This window comes from Silurus meridionalis, chromosome 25 (assembly GCF_014805685.1).
Source record: "Silurus meridionalis isolate SWU-2019-XX chromosome 25, ASM1480568v1, whole genome shotgun sequence".
Taxonomy (NCBI): Eukaryota; Metazoa; Chordata; class Actinopteri; order Siluriformes; family Siluridae; genus Silurus; species Silurus meridionalis.
Genome location: NC_060908.1, coordinates 8,826,114 through 8,853,521, shown reverse-complemented (window position 1 = coordinate 8,853,521; position 27,408 = coordinate 8,826,114). Strand labels below are relative to the sequence as shown.

Here is a 27,408-nt window from a genome sequence, read left to right as displayed (position 1 = left end):
ACATTATTGGTTATGAGAACTGAAGTACAGTGAAACTTGCGTCAGCAGTCTTTAAGCCTCCTCCGAATGTTTGGCCAGCAGCACTCTTATTATTTTGACTGTATACTCCAGTATTTTGAATTTGCAATGATGCAATAACCATCTTGTTTAAATTACTGACCATCAGTTTTAGGCTTACTTCTTTATATTCAGACTTGATCTTCAATGCTATTGTAGCTGTCGAGTAAGTAATAATTCAACTTTTCGATTTAACATGATTAAAGATATCATTAGCCTCAACCCATGTTCACAACCCATGTTCAGTTTTGCCACTTTTCAAACAAACTTTAATATGTGGTTTATGACACTCAGTCGGTCATATGTTAACAAAATAGAAAACAAAAAAGATGTGCCAGTGCTAAAAAAAAGGCAAGGAGCTTTATACTTGTCGTGTACTTGAAAGCACAGTGAAATTATTTCTTCACATATCCCAGCAATGTTGGGATGCTGGAGTCAGTTATCTGGGCCACTATGGGTTTAGGGCCCCAAGAGTGTCAGCTTGGTGATACCAAGGCTTGAACCTCGGACCTGCCAATTAGAAACCCAAATCCTTAACCACTGTGCAACCACCGGTAGTAGTTTAAAACAATAGTGTCGTAAGAACATTCCTGTTCTACTAAATTCAAAGAAGTCATTCCCAATGTGCACCACAATGGTATGTGTAATAAGTTACTTCACACATTCTGTGTTGTTAATCTGTGCGTCAGCACACTTTCAAGGGTCACGTTTTCAACCTACCAGTTTCCGGGCCGGATCTTACCACATCTATTAAAACTGTAAAGCTCTGAGACAGCCACCTAACTTAATCAAGTTATTTCCACAAAACTAGAAAGTCAAGTCAAGAATCAAGAAGTTAAGAAGCTTTTATTCACATTTCAACCATATATAGCTGACTCAGTACACAGTGAAATGACACAACGTTTCTCCAGAACCCTAGTGCTACATAAAACAACATAAAGCTACATCACACAACATAGAGTTACATAAGAGAACACAAAGCTAAAGTTGTTCTAGTCGCATCTATTACATCGTGTGCAAACTAGTGCAAACGATAAAGTGTAATTCTGTGATGGCAAGGCATGTAATATGTACGAAATAACTGCCTGGAAGTATGGGGGATAGTAAAGATAATGAAATGAAGACACTGTTGCACAAAATAGAGCAAAATACAATAAAAAAGATTATTTGTATGACATACCGGTAGAAGCATAGAGATGTTTAGGAGAGATGGCAGTGGAGTCTTTAACAAGATTGTTTAACAGGATTTTGGAAGGTGAGAGGATGCCTGAGGAGAAGGTGTGTGCTGGTACTGATCTTTAAGAACAAGGGAGATGTGCAGACCTGCAGTAACTACAGGGGTATAAAGTTGATCAGTCACACCATGAAGTTATGGAAAAGAGTAGTGGAAGCCAGGCTGAGAGAAGAGGTGACTATCTGTGAGCAACAGTATGGTTTTGTGCCGAGGAAGAGCACTACAGATGCATTATTTAATTTGAGAATGTTGATGAAGTATAGAGAAGGTCAGAAGGAGTTGCATTGTGTGTTTGTGGATTTAGAGAAAGCGTATGACAGGGTGCTGAGAGATGAGTTGTGGTACTGTATAAGAAAGTCAGGTGTGTCAGAGAAGTATGTGAGGGTGGTGCAGGACATGTATGAGAGCAGTGTGACTGCAGTAAAGTGTGCAGTAGGAACGACAGACTGGTTCTAGGAGGAGGTTGGACTGCATCAAGGATCGGCTCTGAGCCCTTTCCTGTTTGCACTGGGGATGGACAGGTTGACAGACGAGGTCAGACAGGAGTCTCTGTGGACTATCATGTTTGGGGATTATATTGTTATTTGTGGTGAGAGTAGGGAGCAGGTAGAGAAGAGCCTGGAGAGGTGGAGGTACGCGCTGGAGAGAAGGGGAATGAAAGTCAGTAGGAGTAAGACAGAGTACATGTGTGTGAATGAGAGGGAGGGCAGTGGAGTAGTGCGGTTGCAGGGAAAAGAGGTGGAGAAGGTGGAGGAGTTCAGGTACCTAGGGTTAACAATGCAAAGTAATGGAGAGTGTATGACGGTGGTGAGACCTGCTATGTTGTATGGTTTAGAGACAGTGGCATTGATTGGTTTATGGATGTGGTGAGGGAAGACATGCAGGTAGTTGGGTTGAAAGAGGCAGATGTAGGGCACGGGGGGTATAGAGACAGATGATCCGCTGTGGCGACCCCTAATGGGAGAAGCCGAAAGAAGAAGAAAAAGATTATTTGCACTTTACAAGTAGATTGCATACAGTATCTCACAAAAGTGAGTACACACCTCACATTTCAGCAACAATTCTATAGAAATAAAACTTGGATATATTATAGATTAGTTAATGTGCAGCTTTATAGCAGTACAGATTTACTGCCCTCTGAAAGTAACTCAACATACAGCAATTATTGTCAATATAGCTGCCAACAAAAGTAAGTACACCCCAAGTGATAACAGCTGTAGGTCATGTAACCATGCAATGCCACAGGTCTTATTCTTCATGTTCATGTTTTTTGTCTGCTTGACAAATATGTGTATCTTGTATTAGAGCAGTTAAAATTTAATGCTTTGAGTACAATTCTCTCATACTGACCACTGGATGTTCATCATAGCATCTCATGGCAAAGAACTGTTTGAGGATTTGATCATTTGAATTGTTGCTTTCCACAAGATGGTCCGGTATATAAGAAGATCAGTAACACCCTGAAACCTAGTTACAGTAAAGTTGCTAGGGGCATACAGATTTTGTCCGAGACTGGTTCCCTCTCGGAACAGGCCTTGCAAGGGTCGATAAAAAAAGTTGAGTCCTCCTGCTGTGCGTCAGGTGCAAAAGCAGACTTCAAAAAACAGAGGCATAAGTGCTGGAAGCATAGCTTTAGAGGTGGCACAAGTGAAAGGTCCACTTGTCAGTACTCAGACCATAAGCCGCACACTGTAACAAGTCAGTGTGCATGCCCTTTGTCCCAGGAAGGTAGCCTCTACTGAAGCTGGCTCACAAAAAAAGCCACCAACAGTTTGCTGAAGACAACCTGTCCAAGAGAATAAATTACTGAAACCATGTCCTGTGGTCTGATGAGACTAAGATAAACTTGTTTGGCTCAGATGGTGTCCAGCATGTGTGGTGATACCCTGGTGAGAATAACCAAGAAAATTGTGTCTTGCCTACAGTCCAGCATTGTGGTGGTAGCATCATGGTCTGTGGCTGCATGAGTGCTATATATATATATATATATATATATATATATATATATATATATATATATATATATATATATATATGTCAATAGTACAGTCAATAGCCCTATTAGTGTTCCTACAACTATTGTACAAATCCATATTATGGCAAGAAACTCAGTTAAGAAAAAAAAAAAACTCAGAAAAGACAGTCCAACATTACTTTAAGAAATGAAGGTCGGTCGGTAGAAAAACTTTAAATGTATCCCCATGTGCAGTCTCCAAAACCATCAAAGGCTATGATCAAACAGGCTCTCATGAAGACTGTTCCAGGAAAGGAAAACCAAGAACTACCTCTGCTGAAGAGGATAAGTCTACTAGAATTACCGGCCTTAGAAACCACCAGTTTACATAAATACTTCTTGGGGTTCAACTAGAGGACATATTTCAACATCCAATGTTCAGAGGAGACTGCAGAAGTCAGGCCTTTATGGTCAAATTGCTGCAAAGGAACTATTACTTTAAAATCTATACTGCCTATATTGTTATACAAGCTGCACACTGACTACTTCTAAAATACATTCAAGTTTCATTTTTATGGTATTTAGTATTGTCCCTTGAGTAGATATACTAAAATGGTTGCTGAAATGTGAAAGATGTACTCACTTTTGTGATATACTGTGTGTGTGTATATATTTATATATATTGTGTATATATATATATATATATATATATATATATATATATATATATATATACAATATATATAAATATATATAAATATATACACACACACAGTATATCACAAAAGTGAGTACAAACAGAAACCATGTATATATATATATATATATATATATATATATATATATATATATATATATATATATATATATATATATATATATAGGTTTCAGGTGATGTCACTTGTAGTTGAGAAATGCCAGTCCCATTTTCAACTTCTGTTTGTACATTGAGCTAAACATCCTAGAATAATGATCTACACAAACTGCAACTGGGAAATTAATTAAATTAATTAATTATTCACGCTCATGATTAGTGGTGCTAAAATCTTCTACAAAGCTGAATAAAAACATTCTAATCAATTTTAAAAGGCAAATTTTGTATAATTCTACTATACATTTCATCATGATATTTGTCTATTTTTTTGAGCAAGCTGATGTGTTAGACATCAGATATGTGATGGTTAGCCCAACAGCTGGTAAGATGAAAGTTGCTACATTAAATCTTAGCTCTGCCTATGCTTTCATATCCAGTTTATGTGGCTTAAAGTGACTGTTAAATATTGATGCCAGCACAAATATTGATAAAAGTAAAGGTTCTTAATCCATATGTTTTGGTAGTGAATAGAAAAGATGACTAGTGAATATAGAATAATATTCTTAGAACAAAAAGGGGACAAAAAAAAAACAGCTCACTGAAATACTGCTCACTGAAACCAGAACATATACACAATACAACTATTTGCATTTCAGAGATACAGTATAAGGCATCCACATGTACTCAGTGGTAAAATCATGTTCTACATTCTGTCTTCTACATAATTAAGATTATAATTTTCTTTTAATATACAGTATTTAAAAAAATAATTTTAAAGACATTTATTTATAAAAAAATGAAACCATAAATATAAGACACTTTCACCAGGACTGTTAGTGCATATCCATGATGCTCCTATTTATCATGAATTATCAAATATACATCTATTGTTGGAGATTTTTTTCTTCAAAGCAGGGCCAAACGCATGACTCAGTAGGTCACAAGTCTTTGTGTCCTTTGCTCTGCTCAGAGGTCAGATAATGGCAAAATTCCTCAAGTTGTGCTGTGTTCAAGACATTTCTGAGAAAGCAAAACTTGCAGCATTTGTAATCTGACCTGCTCCATGGCTTTATCGCAGTACCAATCTAACAGCTGAAGCAGTCATGCTCTCATTAGACCAGAGAGACAGAGAGATATGTATAAAGAAAGACAAGCAGAAAGAGAATTAATTCAGCAAGTGAACTTTTAGTAAATGGCTGTAGTATGTTGTATTAGTATTAGTAATGGTATAGTTAAACTAAGATTTCATAGACAGATACTGAAAGGTTATTTGTGGTCTTAGTGTTTGGAATTCTTTTACTAAACCTTTTCCACACTTTTATCTCATGAAGGCAAGTTGAAAAAAAAAGCTGGTAAACTTCCTGTAATATTTTAATATCCTGTAATATTTTTTTCCTTTACTGTCCACTATTCAAATTTTGTCTACAATATTTTATTCTGATACATTACAAATTCTGTAGAAATTTCAGTAATTCTGTGGTAAATAATTTACATGGACTTGTATAGCAGAGGCACTATATAAAAATTTCAACACTTTTCCACTGCCCGATGTCACCTCGTCTTTTGTGTCTTTTTTTCTAGATGATTTTCTGCTTACCACGTTTGAATAGAGAGATTAACATTTGTGGCCGTTTAAACCCATCATTCCCACAAATTCCATAAGTAATAATTTGAGTTCAGGCAACACTGATTTTCTTTCAAATACTTCATTAAAAGTCTTGTATTATTACTATTATATCAGAAGCAACAGATACTAATATAGGAAAAACTTCATGGCTGTTAGTGAAGAAGGCCTTGATAGTTCCTCAGGCAGCTGAAAAGCTCAGAAGCTCCCAGAATAAGCAAGTGTCAAACCCAATAAAGTAAAAAAAAAAGAGCTTTGGTGAAAAAAACCCCAACCCAAATCATTACTTCCCATTCTATTTGAACATTCCAGAGTCACACAGACTGAGCCTCTGAGTGCATTTTCTTGCAAATAAGCTGGAACATTTCTAGAGGCATCATAGATTTATGTACCTCGTAGACTCCCACATTTTAACACAGTGCAGAATTAAACAGTAACATTTCACAGAAGTGTTGCCAAAGGAAATCCTCAAGTACTTTGACCTTAGTTGAGCTGGTAAAAGTTCAACTGAACGTTCTGCCTGTTATGCAATAGCAAAGATTCATTAAGAAGCCATGATACAGCATTGTACTCCAGTGTGTATGTATGTGCAATAAGTGTAATGTGTATATACAACCCCAATTCCAAAAAATTTGAGCATTTGCAATGTTTTGCAAATCCCATAAATCCATATTCTATTCACAATAAAACAAGCAATAAAATTAAATCTAATGTTTAGGAAAAATTTAAGTAATTCTGAATTTGATAGCTGCAACAAGGCCATGTTTACCACTTTATAGTATCACTTCTTCTGTCTGTATATTTCCTCCGAACATTCATGGAATTACTCTCTCTCGCTCTGGCCACAATATATAGATCTCCAGGGCCTTATGGGTTTTTTTCTAGAGTTTGCTTACCGTATATAATTTGACCTCTTGGTCAATTCTGATAAAGTGCTGCTTTAAGGAGATTTTAATATTCACGTAGATAATGCAAATGATGCCCTAGGACTACCATTTGTGGAAACTCCTTTGGGGTTAAACAAAACATCACTAGACCGAGTCATCATTTTAATCACACGCTAGACTTGATAATATATTCCACAGAGCAGATGTCACTGATATAGATATTTTACCTCAGAGTGATATCACAGACAATTACCTCATATTGTACACACTACCGGTAGAGCAAATTAACCCACATTATAGACTTGGTAGGACTATTGTTCCGACCACTAAGGACAGATTAATAAGTAACCTGCGTGATGCATATCAACATATTACTAAACCCCTAAATGCTAATGATCTTGACAAAATATTTAACAACATAGGCACTATCCTCATAGCCCACATCCGATTAAATCATCTGGGAAAAAAATAAAGAAAAACTACATTAGAGGTTTTTAGAATTGCGTACAAAGACAGTATGCTCAGCTACAGACGCAGATGAAAATGCTGCTAGGGCCAAGACCTGGCTAAATCATATAAACCACCTAAAACAAAAGGAACAGGGTTCCTTCTTAGTACAATGGCTAGATTAACAACAAAAAAAATATCTGGAAAAAAGTATTCCATCACAGTTTAGAAGTGAGGACTTTTAAAAAAGTATCAGAAACACAATCATGGAGGTCCAACCTCTGACAGCATCTTCTGATCCAGTCTCACCTAAAACTCCACAACTACAATTACAATGCTTTACAAGTATAGGACATCACCAAAGCCAAATCATCAACATGTCTGCTAACATATCTGTTAGATCACATTCCAACTTATTTACTGAAAGAAGCACAACTTTCTATTATTGAATTCTGATAAGACAGATGTATTGCTCATCGGCCAGAAAAAACAATGCACAAAAGCTCCAGCAATTCAACTTGATATAGAACGATGTACTGTAACTAATAGTTCAACAGTAACAAACCTGGGAGTTATTTTAGACAGCAGCATGTCTTTTGAAAATCATATCACCCATATAACCAAGCTTCTTCCACCTTAGAAATATTCCTCAGCTAAGAAACATGTTGTTTTTCTGATCATTTCTGCTAGTCCATGCATTCATGACCTCCAGACTAGACTATTGTAATGCATTACTAGGTGGATGTCCTAGCTACAACAAGCTGAACAACAAGATGAACAAGCTACAATTAGTCCAGAAACCAGCAGCCAGAGTTCTCACCAGGTTGATAAAATATGACCATATAACCCCAATCTTATCATCCCTACACTGGATACCTGTTAAGTTTTGAATCGACTACAAACTATTGCTACTTACCTACAAGGCCCTAAATGGTTTGGCTCCCATGTATCTATCCAGTCTTCTAACATGATACAATTCATCACGCTCTTTGAGATCTCAAAGACTTCTAGTAGTTCCTAGAATAGCAAAGTCCACTTAAGGTGCTTCCTTCAAATTTAGCTCCTAAAACTTTGGAATAGCTTTGATGACAGTGTTCGGAGCTCGGACATACTCTCCCAGTTTAAGCACAGATTAAAGACGTGTCTTTTTCTAGCATCGCCAACACATAACACATATCACATATCAAAACAGCAGTTACGCTAATTTCTCTCCACTGCTTCTCTTTCATTAACCAACCCAAGCCATCCCGAGATTGCACCAACTCCAGGTTGTGTCCCACCTCATGAAGATTACAGACCTTCAAAGAGTAGATGCCATTTGGATCCCACTTCATGTAAAGTTTGGACATTAGACTTCTTTGAATGTTTAAAGGCTCTGGCATGAAGGAGTTGGTGTTGGATCTATTATAATCTTAGATGTTGAGCTATTTTATGAGTTGCTCACTAGCTCCTGGTTCCAAAATGTCAACTGATTGTATAAGACTGTAGAAAGGACATTATTCATAATCACACACTCATGGTAGTTCTCACTGTCTGGTGTTTTGAATTGTTTTTGAGATTTATAATCCACTCTTGATATCACCCAAACTATAATGGGTTCCCATTTTGAATCTGGTTCCTCTCAGGGTTTCTTTCTCATACCATCTAGGGAGTTTTTCCTTGCCACAATCACCCAGGCTGCTCATCTGAGATAAAAACACATAATTCCCTAGAAATAAACTTGAACTTGAACATTGTACACACTGTCCCAACTTATTTTTCACACAGCAAATACCACATAGCCAGTTCTATGCGGAAGATAATCAGAGCTCAGGTACAAACACTAATTATTTGTGCATTTGGATACTGCAGTGATTGCCAGCTGCATTTATTGCCCCTGTTCCCTATCTTACAAACACACTTTTCTATTCTTGCTTTTGCATTCATTTACAGAGAAGTGTGAAAAAGGCCCAATACAAAAAGTTCAGGAAACACAGACCATGAGGATACTGAAAGTCCAGAAAGAACATATAGGTAGAAAATGTGTAGTGAAAAGAATTTGGGTTGATGTGATAGCAGATGATGTTAGGAACAGGAATGGGGAAACCAAATTTTACTGTGAATGCAAACGTAACCATTTGCATTTCTTATTTAGAGAAATTAAAAATATAAAATGAGTAAATATGCCACTAAGGACTTGTGCTTGTTCTAAGGTTTTAAGGTATAGCTGATATATAGATTATAGAAACAGAGTGTTAGAAAAACAGTGGGAGAGAGATGGACAGAGCATGAATCAGACTGTCCTTTTGACGTCAGTCTTATAAAAACATAAACACATATTAAATCAGAGGGAGTCAAAAACAGTGGTGTCTACGAGGTTACATTGTTGTGCTGGGAATGCTTGTCACTTACATACATAGTGTATGGTTTAAAATAAAATCCATTGTTGGGTTCTACAGTTGGGGTCTTAAACACTGAGCTTAATCCGGTAGAATGTGCTTAAAAAAAGTGTCTAAACAATGTAAATGAAATAGTTATGCCTTTCATATTTGATGAACAATGGTAATGTGTTATTGATTACATCATGTCCTAATGAAATAATTTCCAGCTTTTCCGCCCTTATCTAAAAACCACTACTTTATTGTCTAAACAGACTCTATGTTCACGACAACATCCTGAGCGACTTAGATCACCAAACACAGGGGTAACAAAACAAGAGAACACATCCGTAGGGTTATTTATGTGGGATCAAATCATTCATTAATTGTGACACCTTTACTTCTGCATGCCATATATGGTATTGTTCTGGCATTTAATTTAATTCAAATTGGAAAAATGCAAAGGTTACCAGATGCAAATGGCAATGTGTTATACACTTCTGAGGAAGTGATTAAAAGGCAGCCAGCACCATACAATTAGCTCATCTAATTGTATTTAAGAAAACTAGGCTTCAAACAACAATTTAGCAGGACAGATGTTCCGATATGATGAAATATGTAGTCGAATTTAGAAAAGAGCAGAGTAGAAAGAACACTTTTTGCTTATCGAGTTGTCAGGGACCTACTGATACATTAATAGGGGTATTATTTTTGGATGCTAATATTCAGTAATATATTAAACTTAGCAACTAAATACAACATAGCAACTAAATACAACATTTTCTAAATCCACATTGAAAACCTTGAATTCTTAATAAATTAATGCAGTTGTACTCACATATTGCATGTCTCTTTAGTGGAATACTGTCATATTCCATGAAATATTAAGCATGTAAATGCAGCCTTAAAGACCACTTTGATGACTACAGTCATTCTTGCTTTGCAGATAATAAAAGTCAGTGCAATACAGTCACATTATTTGTTCGCCCCCTTAAGGTGTGAATAATGAAGTTTAAGGAAATATCTGCTCAAATGCTGAGGATTGTTTTTAACTTATGTGCTAACTTATGTGTCATATGAAGACCACGGCGTTTCAACTCTGCTTTTCATATTCTAAAGCCAAAAACTGTAAGCAGACAAACCCACAAAAGGCAGTAATTTGGTGTCCATAAGTTTGAACTTTCAGAAAGTCTTGACTACAAAGCATTTGCTTCTAACTATTAAAATATTCTTCATATTCTTAAAGATCCTTAAATTGAAAAATCTATATTGAATCTAAGTTGAAAATCTATACTTAAATCACATCTTAATTGTATGTATATATATATATATATATATATATATATATATATATATATATATATATATATATATATATATATATATACAGTGCCCTCCACAATTATTGGCACCCCTGTTTAAGATGTGGTCGTGGACCCAAATGAAAAAAAAGAGAAAAATCCAACCTTTTATTTAAGTACATAACTTTGGTGGTAAAAAAATCACACATTTAGAAAAAAAAAACTTGAAATCATGTGTGCCACAATTATTGGCACCCCTGATGTTAATACTTTGTACAACCTCAGCACTTAATCTCCTCCTATAACATTTCACAAGATTGGAGAACACAGAGAGAGGGATTTTTGACCATTCTTCTTTGCACAATCTTTCTAGATCATCCAGTGTCCTGGGTCCTCTTATGCACTCTTCTCTTTAGCTCGCCCCACAGGTTTTCGATTGGTTTGAGGTCTGGGGACTGAGATGGCCATGGGAGGACCTTGAGTTTGTGACTGCTGAACCACTTTTGTGTAGATTTTGCCACATGTTTTGGATCATTATCCTGCTGAAAGACCCAATGACGACCCATCTTCAGCTTTCTGGCAGAGGCCATCAGGTTTTTATTTAAAATATCCTGGTACTTCAAAGCGTTCATAATGCCATGCACCCTAACAAGGTTCCCAGGGCCTTTGGAAGAGAAACAGGCCCACAGCATCACAGATCCTCCACCATACTTCACGGTGGGCATGAGGTGTTTTCAGCATACTCATCTTTTGTTTTACGCCAGACCCACTTAGAGTGTTTGTTGCCAAAAGCTCAATCTTAGTCTCATCTGACCAAAGCACACGATCCCAGTTGAAGTCCCAGTACCGCTTAGCAAACTCCAGGCGTTTACGTTTGTGAGTGTTAGTGAGAAAAGGCTTTTTCCTTGCATGCCTCCCAAACAGCTTGTTGGCATGTAGAGAGCGTCTGATGGTTGTTTTGGAGACTCTGTGACCCCAAGATGCCACTCTTTGATGCAATTCTGTGACGGTGAGCTTGGGAAATTTTTTTACTTCTCTTACCATCCTCCTCACTGTGCGTTGTGGCAAGATAAACTTGGGACCTCTTCCAGCCTTGTTTGTCACTGTTCCAGTTGTTTTAAACTTCTTAATGATTCCTCTGACTGTAGATACCGGCAAGTTAAGGCGAGTGGCTATTTTCTTGTAGCCATTGCCTGACTTATGAAGGTCGACACACATCTGCCTTACTTGAATGGTGTGTTCTCTTGTCTTTGCCATGTTGACAAATGGGTAAGAGAATTCGGCCTCTGTGTCACGTCATATTTATACCCCAGGGAAACAGGAAATCATGAATCACTCATTAAAAGTCCCTAGATACCCTGACCAACCTTAGCAACTACAGAAAAATATATTAAAAAAAAAAAAAAATTAAATTTTTCAGAGGAATTGTTAGGGGTGCCAATAATTGTGGGACACATGATTTCAAGGTTTTTTTTTTTTCTAAATGTATGATTTTTTTTACCACCAAAGTTATGTACTTAAATGAAAGGTTGGATTTTTCTCTTTTTTTGCATTTGGGTTCTATGTTGTTTTAAAAAAAAGGAGAATTTTTAGAAGTCCACGACCACATCTTAAACAGGGGTGCCAATAATTGTGGAGGGCACTATATATATATACATAAGTGATTTTCACTTATGAGGAAAAAATACAGTATCTATAAGATTATATGGTATACAATAAGGCAGAAAAAAGAAGCATTGAGGTTTTCATTTCTGCTTTAATTAGAAGCTAATGAGTTGTAACAATGCCTGAGATGTATTTCTAGCAACCAAGGGCAGGCCATCTAAAATTGGGAAGTCATTTTAGCATCATAATTACTAAAGTACTGCAAACATAGTCTGTAATGGAAACATCATTATTATAGCATCAGGAACTACTGCTGCTTCTAAAAAACAATATCCATTTTCTGAAATTACAAAACCTCAGATTTTAAAGAATCCCTATAATATGTTATATATTATAGAAGCTTGGTTATGTACAAATGCAATATTCGGTGACCTTGAGTTAGACCTGTTCATGTTCTCAAAGACCTGACAAGTTGAAGATAAGATTGAAATTGAGACAATGATAAGATTATTACCCGCCCAGCATCATGCATGGTACACGTGCTATCTGCCTGTGCAGTCCTGCTCCACAGTACACACAGGCACCTGTACACTGGCTTTTTGACATTGATAGATGTACTGTAGGAATGGTATGGTAGGAATGTAGAACAAGGTGAATACCACAAACTCTTCGTCATGAGACCTGTTCTTCGCCTGACCACCATGTCAGCTTATTCAATCTTAGCCAATCAGAGCCTTGACAACTTGCTATGGGTAATACTTAAAGCATAAAAAAAGCACGTGTTAAAAGAAATCACAAGACAAGCTTCACATTATTTGTAAAAGCTTCCTTCCTCAAATCTCAAAGCAAATCTCTGGCAGTGACGTAGCAGAGTGTAAACCCACTGACTTATGGCTTTTTGCTCTAACAGCTTGTCTAATGGACCAGTGAATGGATGAAGTGAGGGAGAATGAAGCCTGTAGTGTGAACTGTTCAAGAAAAGGCCTCTAGCTGAAATGGGTTGATGCTACTGAAGTCATGAATGCCAGTATCAGTAGTGCACATGCTTTTTAAGATTAGGTAAGGCTGAAAATGTAATATATTGGGGCTGTATTATCATTATAGGGTTATTATCATTAATAGTGCAAGCAGTAATCTACATGAAGAATACACTGGATTTGAGTTCTAGTTGAGACAGAACAACATCCCAGATACTGTGATACAAACTACATAAAACTAAAAGTAATTTGCTAGTTATAATGTCTGTCACAATGTCGTTTCATATTCATTATGAGCTCTACCTCTACTAATGCAACACATGTGGTAGTGCCAGAAGCAGCAGCATACAGAGCATAGCGTTTGAGAGTTGGAAACTACTGGCTTCAAAGCATGCTTATGTAACAGTTAAAAAAAAAAGCTTCTGACACAAACCCAAGACATGCAAGTTTGTTTTATTTGACCCTGGAACTTAACTGGACAAAATGATACTGAAACTTTACTTGATATAAGTCACACTAGAATTTATATCTATTCAGAAGCAGTGTTTTGTGCTGCCAGTAACATAAACAAAAATTAATCTCAGAAGAATTAGAAATGTACAAAATTTAATTAGGGCTTGTTGTTAGTGCTATAAATCCACAGAGATGTGATCTCTCTGGAGAACATTTTAGAGAACTACCTATACTAGTGTCGTTCCAGACAACCAACTATCGTTCTCTCTTCAGATGGCTATCCTGACTCAGACATCCAGTTCTACATCAGGTGGATCCATTAACTTTTTTTTCCCCAGGGAGGTCACTCAGGTGTTTGTTCTTAACTTGTTCTTAAAGGTGATAAATACTGATTAATTAATTGCTAAAAACAATTCCGTTGGCTTTCAAGAGCTCAATATATTTAAAATACTGATAATGATTAGCAATGACAAAAGTTCTCAAATACTTTAAAGTAAGTGTCCATTTATCACTTATCACATTCGATCATTCATTTCCTTTATTCAATAATCCACAATTTTGCTAAAACCAAATTATCTTTAAAATGATCCTTATTTAAGGTATTATCTAAGCTCTAAATACCAACCAACTTAAGCCTTAAGAATTTAGTGCCCCTCCAATAAGACACTGCAAGTTTTATGAGCCTGCCTTCCTCCAATCAGCTGCATGTCTGTAAAGTTTATGCCTATAATAAAGTCTGCTGGCATGATTAGGTTGAACCAGAGAAATGCTGAGATAGGACAATTTCATCTTAAAGCTTTAGACCTTCAGACCTTTAAAACATAGTTTAATACATAAATAAAGATTTCACTGCATTGTAATAATAATTCTTCTTCATAGATAAATGTCTTCTGATAACCTGTAAGGTCTGAGGCTCATCAAACTAAGTCACTACTAAAGTCACTACTTAATCATGTCTAATTGAATAGATTGGTTATGACAGGGCAGGGTGCATCATAGCTGAACCCTCGCCTATATAATACACAGTGACATCTTCATTTGTCATAAAACACTTGAAGATTTTTTGTAATGAGTACACACACCAATAGCACTATTAGCAATGGAGACTTTGCCAGAGAATTATTTCTGGAGTGACAAAGTAACTTAGGAATGTAGACGACAGAGGGTGTTTTTTAAGAATTAGCACCTGGCGCAATTCAAAGTATAGGTTCCACTTTATTCCATTGCTTTGTCTGCCATTAAATATTGGTGTGTGTATGTAAATTGTGTTAATAAGCATACTGACATACCTATACACAAACAAAACAAACCCTTATTACATTCAAATTTCAGTACTGACTCATGAGTTAGCTCATTTATAAGGAATGGGGAACAGCACCTACAATCCTTCAACAATTTTCCTAAGATTCTTTATCTCCATGGCACATCTACAAACAGTAATAATAATAATCTACATTGTTAGCAACCTAACATGTCAACCTTTAGGTGAACCAGCTCTTCAGAGTTGTCTTCTTATCAGGGTCTCCACCCTTATGAGTTCTAGTTGAGGCTTGTGTTGTAAACATTGTTGTGGAAACTATACATGTCGTGAGTCCGACTTATTTTGTAGAATCCTAAAACTTCCAGTCATATGTCCTAACAAAGTGTACTAAAATATGTGCTATTGGTACACTTTCCAAAAAAGCATTGTTAAAGAAAAACATACAGGATTTCTTTGTACTTCTTTGGCCTTCCGGATGACAAATGACTCATTTGCCCTAAGTGTCCCGGTATTAGAAAGAATATTTTAATTCATAGCATATGGAACTGCAAAAACATACTAAATATTGACCATAAAAAACTAATGAAAATTAAAGCCCAACCAAGCTATAGAAAATATTTAAATTATTTATACTATGATTTACTTGGTTGTTAATTTATTTATTTATTTTTATTTTTTTAGCTCTTTATAGACTTCATTCCTTCTCTCTGTGTGATAAGCATATAACTGTATGTTAAACTATGGATTTCTTAGTCTTTAATCATGTAGATCACTGTCTGATCCATTAGAAGCTATTTTTTAAACTAGATTCCATCCAATTTAATAGTACATAAAATAATCTGTATTTTGCACTCACCCACTATGGGTGCTTGTTTGGCAGACAGTTAACAGGCTCCTCCACTAAGACTTACATTATGACAAGTTATCTCCAAACATTATATTCTGAACTGTCTCTGTAATACCAAAACATAAAACAAAGATCATGCTCTAAATCACTTGCCAAAATTTCAATATTAAATAGACAGTCAGCGGTGATGTTATTTAAGAGTTTATTATACATAGAACTAAACATTCTGGCGTTAGTTACTGTAGTAACCACAGTGGGCAACGAAACAAACAGCAACACACATACACACAAATGCAAACAATTGCTCACATAAAAAATGTCCTTAGATTGCATAAGGAAAACGTGGAGAATTACGAAAGCACACTGCAACGTTATGTCACACAGTTTTGATAGGATGGATGTTAAAGAAAGCTCAATAAATGCAGTGATGCAGATGCCATTATATGAAGGCCAATATTTGCTATATTCACATATATAATTCACACTATTTATTTCAACCTGCACTACGGTTTTCATGATTTCTGGTTTATTCTGGTGTCATAAAATTACTGTATACTAAGACTATGTATGACTTGTGGTAACCTGCCTGCCAAATATAGAAATACCATTGAATAGTAGTAAGAATCTAGTTTCTGAAAGTTATATAATACTGCATATTTCATAACACACACACAAAAAAATAAAAAATGAGATACACAAATTGTACACTGCAGTCTGCAGAGTGGATCCTTTGTAAACAAGTGTACAACACAACAGTTCACAATGTGTTGACTGATGATATTAATCAGTGAGAAAGACTAAAAGTAAACTGTAAATGTCTTAAAATTATGCTCTGTTGTAACAAGCAGTCGACAAAAGAACAGGCACAAAGAATGACAAAGAATCAAATGTGATGTAACTTCCTGAGCTGAAGAGTAAATATTAAATGTCCAAAGGACTAACATTCATTTAGCAGAGATGTCCCAGTATGAGAAAATGTGCTGTAAAAGATAATAGTTATATAAGAGATTTTAGACGTCTTTACAAAGACCACCAGAATCTAGCTGTCTTTTTCTTGCCTGTGTTGTTTTTGACTGGAGTCCGAAAAAACCATATCTTAAAATTGTTATAAATGTATGAACTGGCCGTACTGATACTGAGTTCCAGTATCAGTATGGCCAGTTCCAGAATTTGTGATAACCACAGTACATTTATATGCAAGTAGCTCAGTGTGAGTTACTTGCATATAAATGTACTGTGATTATCACAGATTCTTCTTTAGTGATAAGAAATTTACAGATTATTAATGTTTATTTTGCTATAAAAATCACTCAGTCATCTTGACATATCGATCTATTTTCACTTTTGTCTTGCTGCTTACAGTGATGCAGCAGCGCTTTAGTGCTTTAGTCTGTCCAGATCTCACAACTTCTTATCTGTACAGCCTGGAACTTTGAGTCCAGTCTTTGCTTTATCATCACTGCTTCTACATTCAATCATTAATATGAGAGTGAGTGCTTGAGTGAGTGAGAAAAGAAGCTCTTGTTTTTTTAACAGTTAACCAGTAAATCTGAGGGTTACTACTCATCTTTATTTTTACTATTCTTCTGTTAAAAGAATCTGCATGTGCTAGCAATGTCCCACCCGAACTGCTAAACATAGTAATATTTCAAATTTAACACATTTAAATGCTCTTGAAAGCTTTTCAATGCTTCAGAAATTTACATACAATTAATAAAGTAGGGTGCCTTTTACATAACATCCCTCATAATCCATGGGTCAAGTTTCCCATCCTGTTTAAACAGTGGTCTGACCAGTGGTCTGATTAGAGATTTATTTCCACATTACTGCAGAACACATAATCTCCACAATCCCAGATTCTGGGAACAAGGCACTTTTACTGCCGGCTAAATCCACAGTGGATTTGTCTGTAAATTTCAAGAGTGAATTTAAAGCCATACTTAAATAAAATAGTAGAATAGGTTTGCATCAGTGTCTTACAATATCACTCATAATATAACAAACTGTGTAATTTAATAAATATTATATTATTCTCTTATTCAACAAGCAACAAAGATTCATCCATGTGAAAGTTTCTAATACCTTCACAGACTGGTGATAGACAGCTGTTGAAGTGTAGAAGTGTTGCTTAACATCATCATTAAGCACTTTTTTAAAGCATTAAGTAGTGATAAGATTGATTAAATCATTAACTAATGTGGCTAATGTGTAAAGAAGTATCTGATAAGGCTACAATAATGGATAGTACATGATATTGAATACCATAGAATAAATTCTCCTTTGCAGTTTTCGGGGATTTTAGAAAAGAAATCAATATCAAAATCTGGGTTTTGAGATATTCAGTCAGAGCCTGTGATGTTGACTCCTGTGAGGTTGACTCTAATCCAGGTTGAAATTGAAGTCTGACACTGTACAATTCTCTCTACATTCTTTAAATGCCTGTAAGACATTATCTTTGCCCAGTTAAAACTGTTTGCATAAAATAGTTTTGAATTTGTTCTGCTAATTAAATAATCTTTTGTTGTGTTTACTTACATTAATTTTAAGTCTATTTTATTATAAGTCTATATTACATGTATTATATGTATACTTCTTATCTGTTCAGGTTGAATCATTAGGCTCCTACAGCAGTGTGTCATAACAGATGTTTTTTTTTTTGTCTGAGGCATTAAACAAACACTGCCCTCTAGTGAAACCTGGGCTGTGATGTGCACCAACACAAAATGCGCTCTTTTATTGTAAAATGTTTTCAAGTGCTGGGAGTTTGTTCTTTTCCAGAGTAGCCTTTTTTTCAGAGTAGCCACTGAACATATTGTAACAATACTGAAAACTACTGAAGCTTGGCATTTTGTGTAAGTAAGGGACATTGTGTTTCTGCCAAGTTTGAATGACTACATGGGAACAGTCACTACTTTGGACTTGATTAAAATATATGTTTTTCACTTAGAATCACTACCACAAACATTTCCAAAGGACTGTTTTATATTTTCTAATTCAAAGAATAGAATGACAGGAAGGGCCTACATACTGTTTACATTCACTGTGCAAAATGTAAGACTTTACAATGTAGCTATATTTGTCTTCGAAACTCTTACGTGATGAGCTAATAATTGTATAAAAATCCCATTGCTCTTGCATTACTATACAGTACATTTTTTTCCTATTCAGTAACATTTTTCAGTTTCCAAAAGCAAGATGGATGGGAGGATCTATCACAGGACACCACGTACACACATTCACACACTTGTTCAAGTCTACGGAAAGTTCAGAGCTAGTGTGCTCACTGGGAAATTTTTGACAGTAAAACAAAAGAAAGTGGAGAAAACTTGCACAGATGTGATGAAAACGTAAAGACATCCTACAAATACAAAACAAGCAACGCTTAGGATCACATTAGAGCCCATTGATCTATGAGGTGGCAATGCTAAAGCACAAAAGCTAAAAAATAAGAAAAAACAAACAAACAAACAAAAAAAAAAGAAACAGAAACTATTGCTCTTTAATCCTCGACATTTATGCAAATTAAATTAATTAATATAAAAAGTAATGACTGTAATGCTGTGCATTAATTAACTTATGCTATAACCTAGTCTAGTTTCTAGTTTTATTCTAAAGCTAGTTTAAATAGCGTTCCAGTTGACTAATAGACATTAAATGCTTAGTCTGGTTTCAAAATGTAAAAAAAAAAAAAAAAAAAAGGTAGGAAACAAATGTGTTCTTTCTATTTGCATATGTGTGGAATTTGATACTTATTATTGCAGTCCTGATCTTGAGAAATGTCGACAGAATTGCACTTTATAGGATGCAAATGCAGCCACAATTCATTAGAACGAGCGACCTCTATTGGTCAGATTGTGGCATTACAAGTTTCACTGTACTGTGCCAAACCGAGTGGTGCAAAGATTTTCCCAACATATTAACCCTAATAAAATGTACCCAGGTGTGCCAGTGCAATTATACGTTGTACACAAACATCATGACATTAAAAAACACTAGTTTTTATGTCTGGGTTTGCATACGCGTGTTTGTGCATGTAGAGTATGAGTGTAAGATTTATTATTAAAGGTTAAAGGCAGGGCACTGGGTGTTAATTAGGGTTTGGAAATTAAGTGTGCTTGTACGAAAGTGTGACCTGCATATGTGGAACTTCGATTTGCAAGTCCTAACTTGCTTCTAATTTCTTTTAGTTGTCTTCAAGCCAAATAAACTTAAAGCTCTCACACAAGAGGCTTTAATATAAAGGGAAAACTAGATCTGAAGTGCCATGTTATGCTAATTTACAGGATATAAAAATAAAAGTAAATTATATTTTTAATTACTTTGGGTTGTACAAAGTGAGTGATTTGTTCTTACAGTGTCTTTTTCTTTAAAACAGCATGACAGAGAATCAAACTTTGAGAGGTATAGTGAAATGAAGGCTTTCACAGCTGTTGAAAAAATACCCAGTAAATATGGTGGTGGGCCAAATCTAAAACTAAATCTGTTTCACTTTCTGAAACAAAATAAGCATTTTGAACCATCTATAAACATATTCAGATAAGTTTATTTAAATATTTTATCTGATCTGATTTGGATAGTCTACATGCACAAATCTGAGAATGTACAGTATGTCACATCAACACTGAAATCTCTGTCACATTACAATCCCTAAAATGCATTTCAGCATACGAAGATAGTCATTGCAAACCACGACTGCCAACCTGCTTCGCATTCTAGAGATATGTCTCCCATGGCCTACAAAACCCAATTCTTCTGTAAAATTCTTCATGATCTCATACTGATCAAACACACCATGAAATCTCACCAGGAATCATGAAACCTGTGAAAATACCCACACAAACCATCTGATCAGTGTATTCTTCTCTGACATTATGAAAACTTACATCCTGTGTGTCAGATTTTTTATCTGGTTTATGGTATTTTGGTTTTTGGCCCAAGTGTCTTGCCTTCATCTGTTTGTATATCTTCTAAACCATGTCTTTCATTTACTTTCATGACTATAATCTTGCTTAATGCTTAGGATTGATTTTTTAAATAAACCATTCTAACCATTCTATAAAGCCGCCTGAAGTGTTCCATTACAATCCATCTACAATTGTCTACACTGTAATACACAGCAGGAAGATACATATCAAACTGTAAAGGTGCCAATAATTATTACACCATTACACCATTACTGGAAATGTGGAATTCCATAAGAAATATTACGTTTAAAGTATTTACTAGAGGTGTAACATTACACAAAATTCACAGTTCGGTACGCACTAAGGTTTTTTAAGTCACAGTTTGGTTAAATTTTGGTACAGTTTGGGGGAAGAAATGAAAAACATAAAATTGCTTGTCATTTTTATTAACGCAGTTTATTATTATTAACTTTTGTGATCAACATTTGAACAGTTCCATAACAATTGTAAAACAAGCTTGGTTAAATAATATATATAAAAAAATTTATAATATTCTATAAAAAATTAAATAGAATAAATGATATTAATGCATACACTTTTTATTGTATTGATTAAATAATCAATTAAATTGGCACAAATTTAATTTATTAAATACATTTGTTATAGCCCATTTGGGTAATACAGATTCCTTTTAAGAGACACTAAAGAATACATAGTGCTAGCATTAGCTGATGAGTAGCCATAGTGACACTGCGCTCACGCTAGTTTCTTTTTATACCCCTAGCATTGTTGTGTATGTTTGCAAGCATTTATAATCTTATTTTTCTTTCGGCTGCTCCCATTTGGGGTCGCCACAGCAGATCATCGGTCTCCATATTACTCTGTCCTCTACATCCACCTCTTTCAAAACAATTACCTGCATGTCCTCCCCTTTTCGTCCTTCCTGGCGGCTCCATCCTCAGCATTCTTCTACTGATATAACCCATGTCCCTTCTCTACACATGTCCAAACCATCTCAATCGCTCCTCCCTCATTTTGCCTCCAAAACATCCGACATGCACTGTCCCTCTAAAACATTTATTTCTAACTCTGTCTATCCTCGTCACTCCCAATGAAAATCTCAACATCTTCAGCTCCACCTCCTGTCTTTTACTCAATGTCACTGTCTCTGAACAATACAACATCGCAGGTCTCACCACAGTCCTATAAACTTTCCCTTTCACTCTTGCAGAATCCCTTTTATCACAAATCACTCCTGTCACTCTTCTCCACCCACTCCACCCTGCCTGCACTCTTTTCTTCACTTCTCTAACACATTCTCCATTATTTTGCACTGTTGACCCCAGGTACCTAAACTCCTCCACCTTCTCCACCTTTTTCTCCCTGCAACCGCACCAGTCCACTGCCCTCCCTCTCTTTAAATAAATTAGAGAGATATCCACAGAATGAATTATTAAACAATATAAATTCTGAATGCTGTCCCAATTTAGATAAAGAAAGCTGTCCAGCCCACAGATTTGCCATGTCATATAAAAATGGAAATTTTTTTATTTTATTTTATTTTATAGCTTGCATCTTAGATCAGTGTCATGCTGGAAATTTTAACTGTATACACATATATCTGGTCCACTGGATCCAGTTCTCTTCAACAATTTTCTTTGTTGATTTGTATTTTGCTCTAGTCATGTTGCCCAGATTTTCCAGTAACGTCTGCTAAAAAACAGACTAAGAAATATGCTATCACAAACAAGCTGGATCATTGGAATGTTACCTAACTGTTAAGCTGTTTTTTTACATGTGCTAAACACTTGGCTCCCCAGTACCAGCAGCACTCATGCAGTCCCAGACCATTATGCTACCACCACCATGCTTGAGTGTAGACAAGACACAATTTTCTTGGTTCTCCTAACCAGGGCATCATCACACATGCTGGACACCATTAGAGCCAAACAAGTTTATCTTAGTCTCATAAGATAACAGAACACTGTTCATGCTCTTGGACAAGTTATCTTCATAAAACTGTTTGTGGGCTTTCTTGTGAGCCAGCTTCAGTAGAGGCTTCCTTCTGAGATGATGGCCATGCAAACCGACTTGTTGCAGTGTGCAGCATATGGTCTGAGCACTGATAAGCAGACCTTCCAATTCTGCGAACCTTAAAGCAATGCTGCAGCGCTCATGCGTCTGTTTTTTTTAAGCCAGCTTCTGTAACCAACGCAAAGAACAAGGACTCAACTTCTGTGATCGACCCTTGTGAGGCCTGTTCCAAATGGAACCAGTCTCAGACAACCTCTGTATATCTCTGGCCACAGTACTGTAACTTAGTTTCAGGGTTACTGATCTTCTTATAGCCTAGGACATCTTTGTAGAGAGCAACAATTAAAATTTTTAATGTCTTTGCCATGAGGTGCCATGTTGAACATCCAGTGTTGTATGAGAGAACTGTACTCAAAGCACCGAATTCTAACTGCTCTAATACAAGATACACAAATTTGAATTGTCTGTCAAGCAGACAAAAACATGAACATGATGAATAAGACTTGTAGCTTTGCATGGTTAAGCGATGTACAGCTGTTATCACTTAGGGTGTACTTACTTTTGTTGCCAGCTATTTAGACAATAATGGCAGTATGTTGACAGTAAATCTGTACTGCTATACAAGCTGCACATTGACAGCTCTCAAATATATCCAAGTAGGGCCACTCCTATTGATTATTTTAGTAATCGAGTATTATAAAGATTATTCCATAGATGAATCGGATAAGAAGTACTTTTCCTTTATTGAAGAGCAATACTAAATAAGAACGAGAAAATAAGAGAGGTCTCTTAAAATGAACAAGTAATTTGTTTTTCTTCTAATCGATAAATAAAACTCATTATTATTCTGACTCATGTATTTGTTTATTAAATCTCAAATACATCGTGATGTAGTTTTATGTCTCCAGAAAAGCTGCTTGAAATTTTCCACACACTAAATCCGTGTTTTTGGCAGCTTTAAAAACATGCTCTACTCGGCCACTGTGGAGGGACTTTTTAAACGCGCTGTATATAAATTAAAATATATAAATCAATTTCATATAAATCAATTACTTCAAAAACCTAACCACCCTGTACAGTGTTTTCTTTGTGTTTTAATTTGAAATGATCCCAAACTTTCTGGCATTTTCTTTGTCCTGAATCTGTTTTCTCCCCATTTCTCTATTTTTTCATTCTGCAGCATCTTCTGTGTTACCTGTCCAGCACTGTCCAGAGTTTAGCAGGTGGTGCATCAGTAATAATGGCCCATGGGAAACACAGTGCTCCGTGTGTAGATAAATGGACTAAACGAAGCGTTGAGGCAAATTAAATCAGAAATGCTGTACATGCACAAATGTACAAAGCGATCATGTTTTTTAGTGTGCTTATCTGGTTTATTTGAAAGAAAGCATAATTCAAGTGGTGTGAGAGAGAGCACACGTATTTTCACACATATTTTCTAATTCTCACCTCTGAACTCCAGTAGAATGGTCCTGAGCAGCTGCCACATGCCCGACTGGAATTCTCCCCAAAAGAAACCGCCCTTAATGGTCCTTTCCCACCTTCAATGTGCCCACACAGCTCCACCATTGCCAGTTCCTGCGCCAGGTCCAACTGGTTCACTGCGCGGGGCCACCCTTGTGATGGGGACCGACGTCGTATCCTATTAGAATGTAGGATTTGACCTTTGACCTGCAAACGGCCTGAGCTCTCACTGCGGAACGTTTCATGAAGGCTAGCCCGGGGCACAGGTCGCCCTCGCTCATTAGGGTGAGAGAGGGTTACTGGGGCTGGGCATGTGCTGGGAAAAAAGTAGCGTGATGTGGAGGGTGAATATCTGGAGGGCTGAGGATGACCTTGAGAGATAAAAGTCTGACTGTGCTCATATTGGTTATAGAGACCATAGGGATCATAGGGGTCATATAGGCGAAAAGGGCTGAGTAGAGTGGAGCCGGTTGTGTATTTAGGAGATGAGAAAACTGGAGACATGGTGAAAAGGTGGGTGGAGGAATTTAGCTTCACAGCAGAGTGATCCAAACTGTAAGAAAATAGCAAATACAGATAATTGCATGTAGAACTGGATAACCTTTATGTATCTTTACAGCTGGTACAAAACATGTGCCATTTATTATTGTTATAGCAGTTCACTACATTTTAAACAGGATGATTTGGGCATGCTATATTTTATTCCTACATATAGTAATACGACGAATATAGGAATAATACAAATTAGCCATTTTTGATCAGCTAAGCAAAACTATGTGATTATAAATTGATACCTGTATGAATTTATTTAGATATACATTAATTAGCCTTATTAACTACAACCTATTCCTGCTAGATCATGAATGTAGCAGGTGACAAGTAAACAATTTTCACACATTTCCAAAGCATTAATCTGGATTTAAACTTAAAAGTACCACATTGAATGTACCTGTTCTGTGCAGAATTTTAACTGAAAAACTTTTATTTTTGTTTGACATATAAGTGAGTAGACTTACCAGCATGACTTTGCTGTCATGAGCTTATATCATTCTTATATCATTATATCATTTTTTTCAAAGATTAAATGGCATGAGAATACTCTTCTCTTATGCTGCTCTGCAAATGTGATAGCCATCACTACTGGCTCTTCTTAAAGAAAATACATTTGAGTATGTTTTTTTCTTACAGATTTACAACAATACAACCACAAAGAATGATTCAAGACAGATGGTTAAAAGAAACATTTCATAATCAACATGAACAGCAAAGACGAATATAAAAAACATCTGCCGCAAGTCTAAGATTATTACAAGATTACTGAATATTCATCACCTACCGAAGAGCAACCAGAAGAGCTTTAAGGTGAAATAGCAGTGTAGTACAAGTCTGGAAGTGTACTGAACAATGCACTTTCAAATAAGATATTCCCTCTGTTGGTGTTTGATGATAGTGGTCAAAAGTCACAAGTTTCCATAGCATATTATTCTATTAAAAGCCATTTAGTGGGCCATTAGAGACAGTAGTATTCAGGGGGAAAAAGACCACTCCCAAAGATTTTCATCATGGGATAAAAGTTATCAGTCCGAAGCAATTTAAGGTGGCAAAGTGGATGAAAAAAATATCAAAATTCCCAACAGAGCATACAAAACAAACAAAAATCCAGAGAAAAAAAGGAAATATTTCATAATTGCGAGCATTTTAAATAATAATAAAAAAAAAACTATAAGACCCTGCATGCATAAAACCCTTCTATAATGGGGCTCTAACTGTCCTCACAGTTGACCAGTCACATTCAGAATTAGGTCTGCAGGTAAATAGCATACACCCGCCATCAATGGAAGAGATTCTGATTAAAACCAGATTAAAGTCAGCTGTTTGCTGTAGTATTGTTGCATGTATGTATGGAGTTGTGTTCTACTAAGTGCCATGGGCCAAAAAGAGCTGACTAAGAAACTGCAAGAGTGGTACAAAATTCCAAAGCCTAGATGTGTGAAGATTTTAGAGACTTATTCACAAAGACTTGATGCCATAATAAAGGCAAAAGGTCCTTCTACAAAGGTGTGCAATCAAGCTGTGGTAGTTTTTTTTAAATGTACATACAGTATATGTACACAGAAACGAGTTAAGGAGCTGCTTCTCTTGTCTACTGAAATGATTAAAAAAACACTCCTTTAAATGCATTCAAACCACTAGCTTGACTGATGACTATGTATTTGTTAATAGTGCATTGGTGGTCTAGCCATTCTTTTTACACTTTCTCAGAAAATGTTTTAGAGCCAAATCAAAGAATATAGAAATAAATCAATGGAGTCTCTGCAATGAATACATTAATGCAGAAATCATATGTAAGTACAGGAAAGGGTGACAGTGTTGAAGTTTTACTTTCAATTGAAAGAAATGTGTTTTGAAAAACTACTCAATAAGGAATAATTTTTGTAAAGAGTCGCTGTTGCTTAGTAAGGGCTGTGTGAACAGGCACAGAGGCTGCAGTTGCTATAAACACCCGTAGGCTCGGAAGTTACAGCTGACGCGCTCCATTAGGAGCAGAGATTTCATTTCGCATGCTTTACAATTTTAGAGGATAATAATGCGAGGTGGTAATAACGCTAGCTGGCCCTGAATATTGAGAAATAAGCAGGTTATGCCACACTTTATGGCCTAGAAACTAATCTAATCTCTCTCTCTCTCTCTCTCTCTCTCTTCCTGCGTAGCACCAAAGATTCCCTCTTACCAGCAGAGCTCCGGTTCATTCCCCCTGTTCTCCGCCTAAATGGATCCGTTCCAGAGATGAATCCCGGCAGAAAGGTCAGGGTGATGGCTGGTCGGTGTAACGCAACTGTCAGCGATCTCACACAAGCGTGTGTTAACGGCAGAGCAGGAAAAAAAGCTGCTGGGTTTAGATGTAGTCAAGGCGCCGCCCCCAAGCTATCGCCATGGCGACGTGGATGACAAACGCGGAAATGAACCGACTGTGGAAATGAGCGAGACATTCAGTGACCACTTTATCAACTGCACATCTTGTGTACCTTTGCTTTTTACATATTCCTGGGGGGACAGTCCTTTATTGTAGTCCATCCATTATTTGCTATGGACAAGGTCATGCATAGGACCACCACTGATCGCATATTATCTAGTCAGTGAACTATTCTCAGCTCAGCCATGGCACTGACATAGTGCACCAAAATGAA

At 36.3% G+C, this 27,408-nt stretch overlaps 1 protein-coding gene across 1 annotated transcript in view; it reads right to left on the bottom strand.

The window, feature by feature from the left end:
* usp2b (ubiquitin specific peptidase 2b) overlaps positions 1-27,156 on the bottom strand; it is a 43,779-nt gene extending 16,623 nt beyond the window's left edge. Inside the window, exons 1-2 of the mRNA XM_046838678.1 lie at positions 26,952-27,156; positions 24,206-24,773 (exon numbers count right to left, since the gene is read on the bottom strand). Of these exons, the coding sequence (XP_046694634.1) occupies positions 24,206-24,724 (519 nt within the window). The 5' untranslated portion in view covers positions 24,725-24,773; positions 26,952-27,156. The remainder of the gene's footprint in view (positions 1-24,205; positions 24,774-26,951) is intronic.
* Positions 27,157-27,408: the final 252 nt, after the last annotated feature.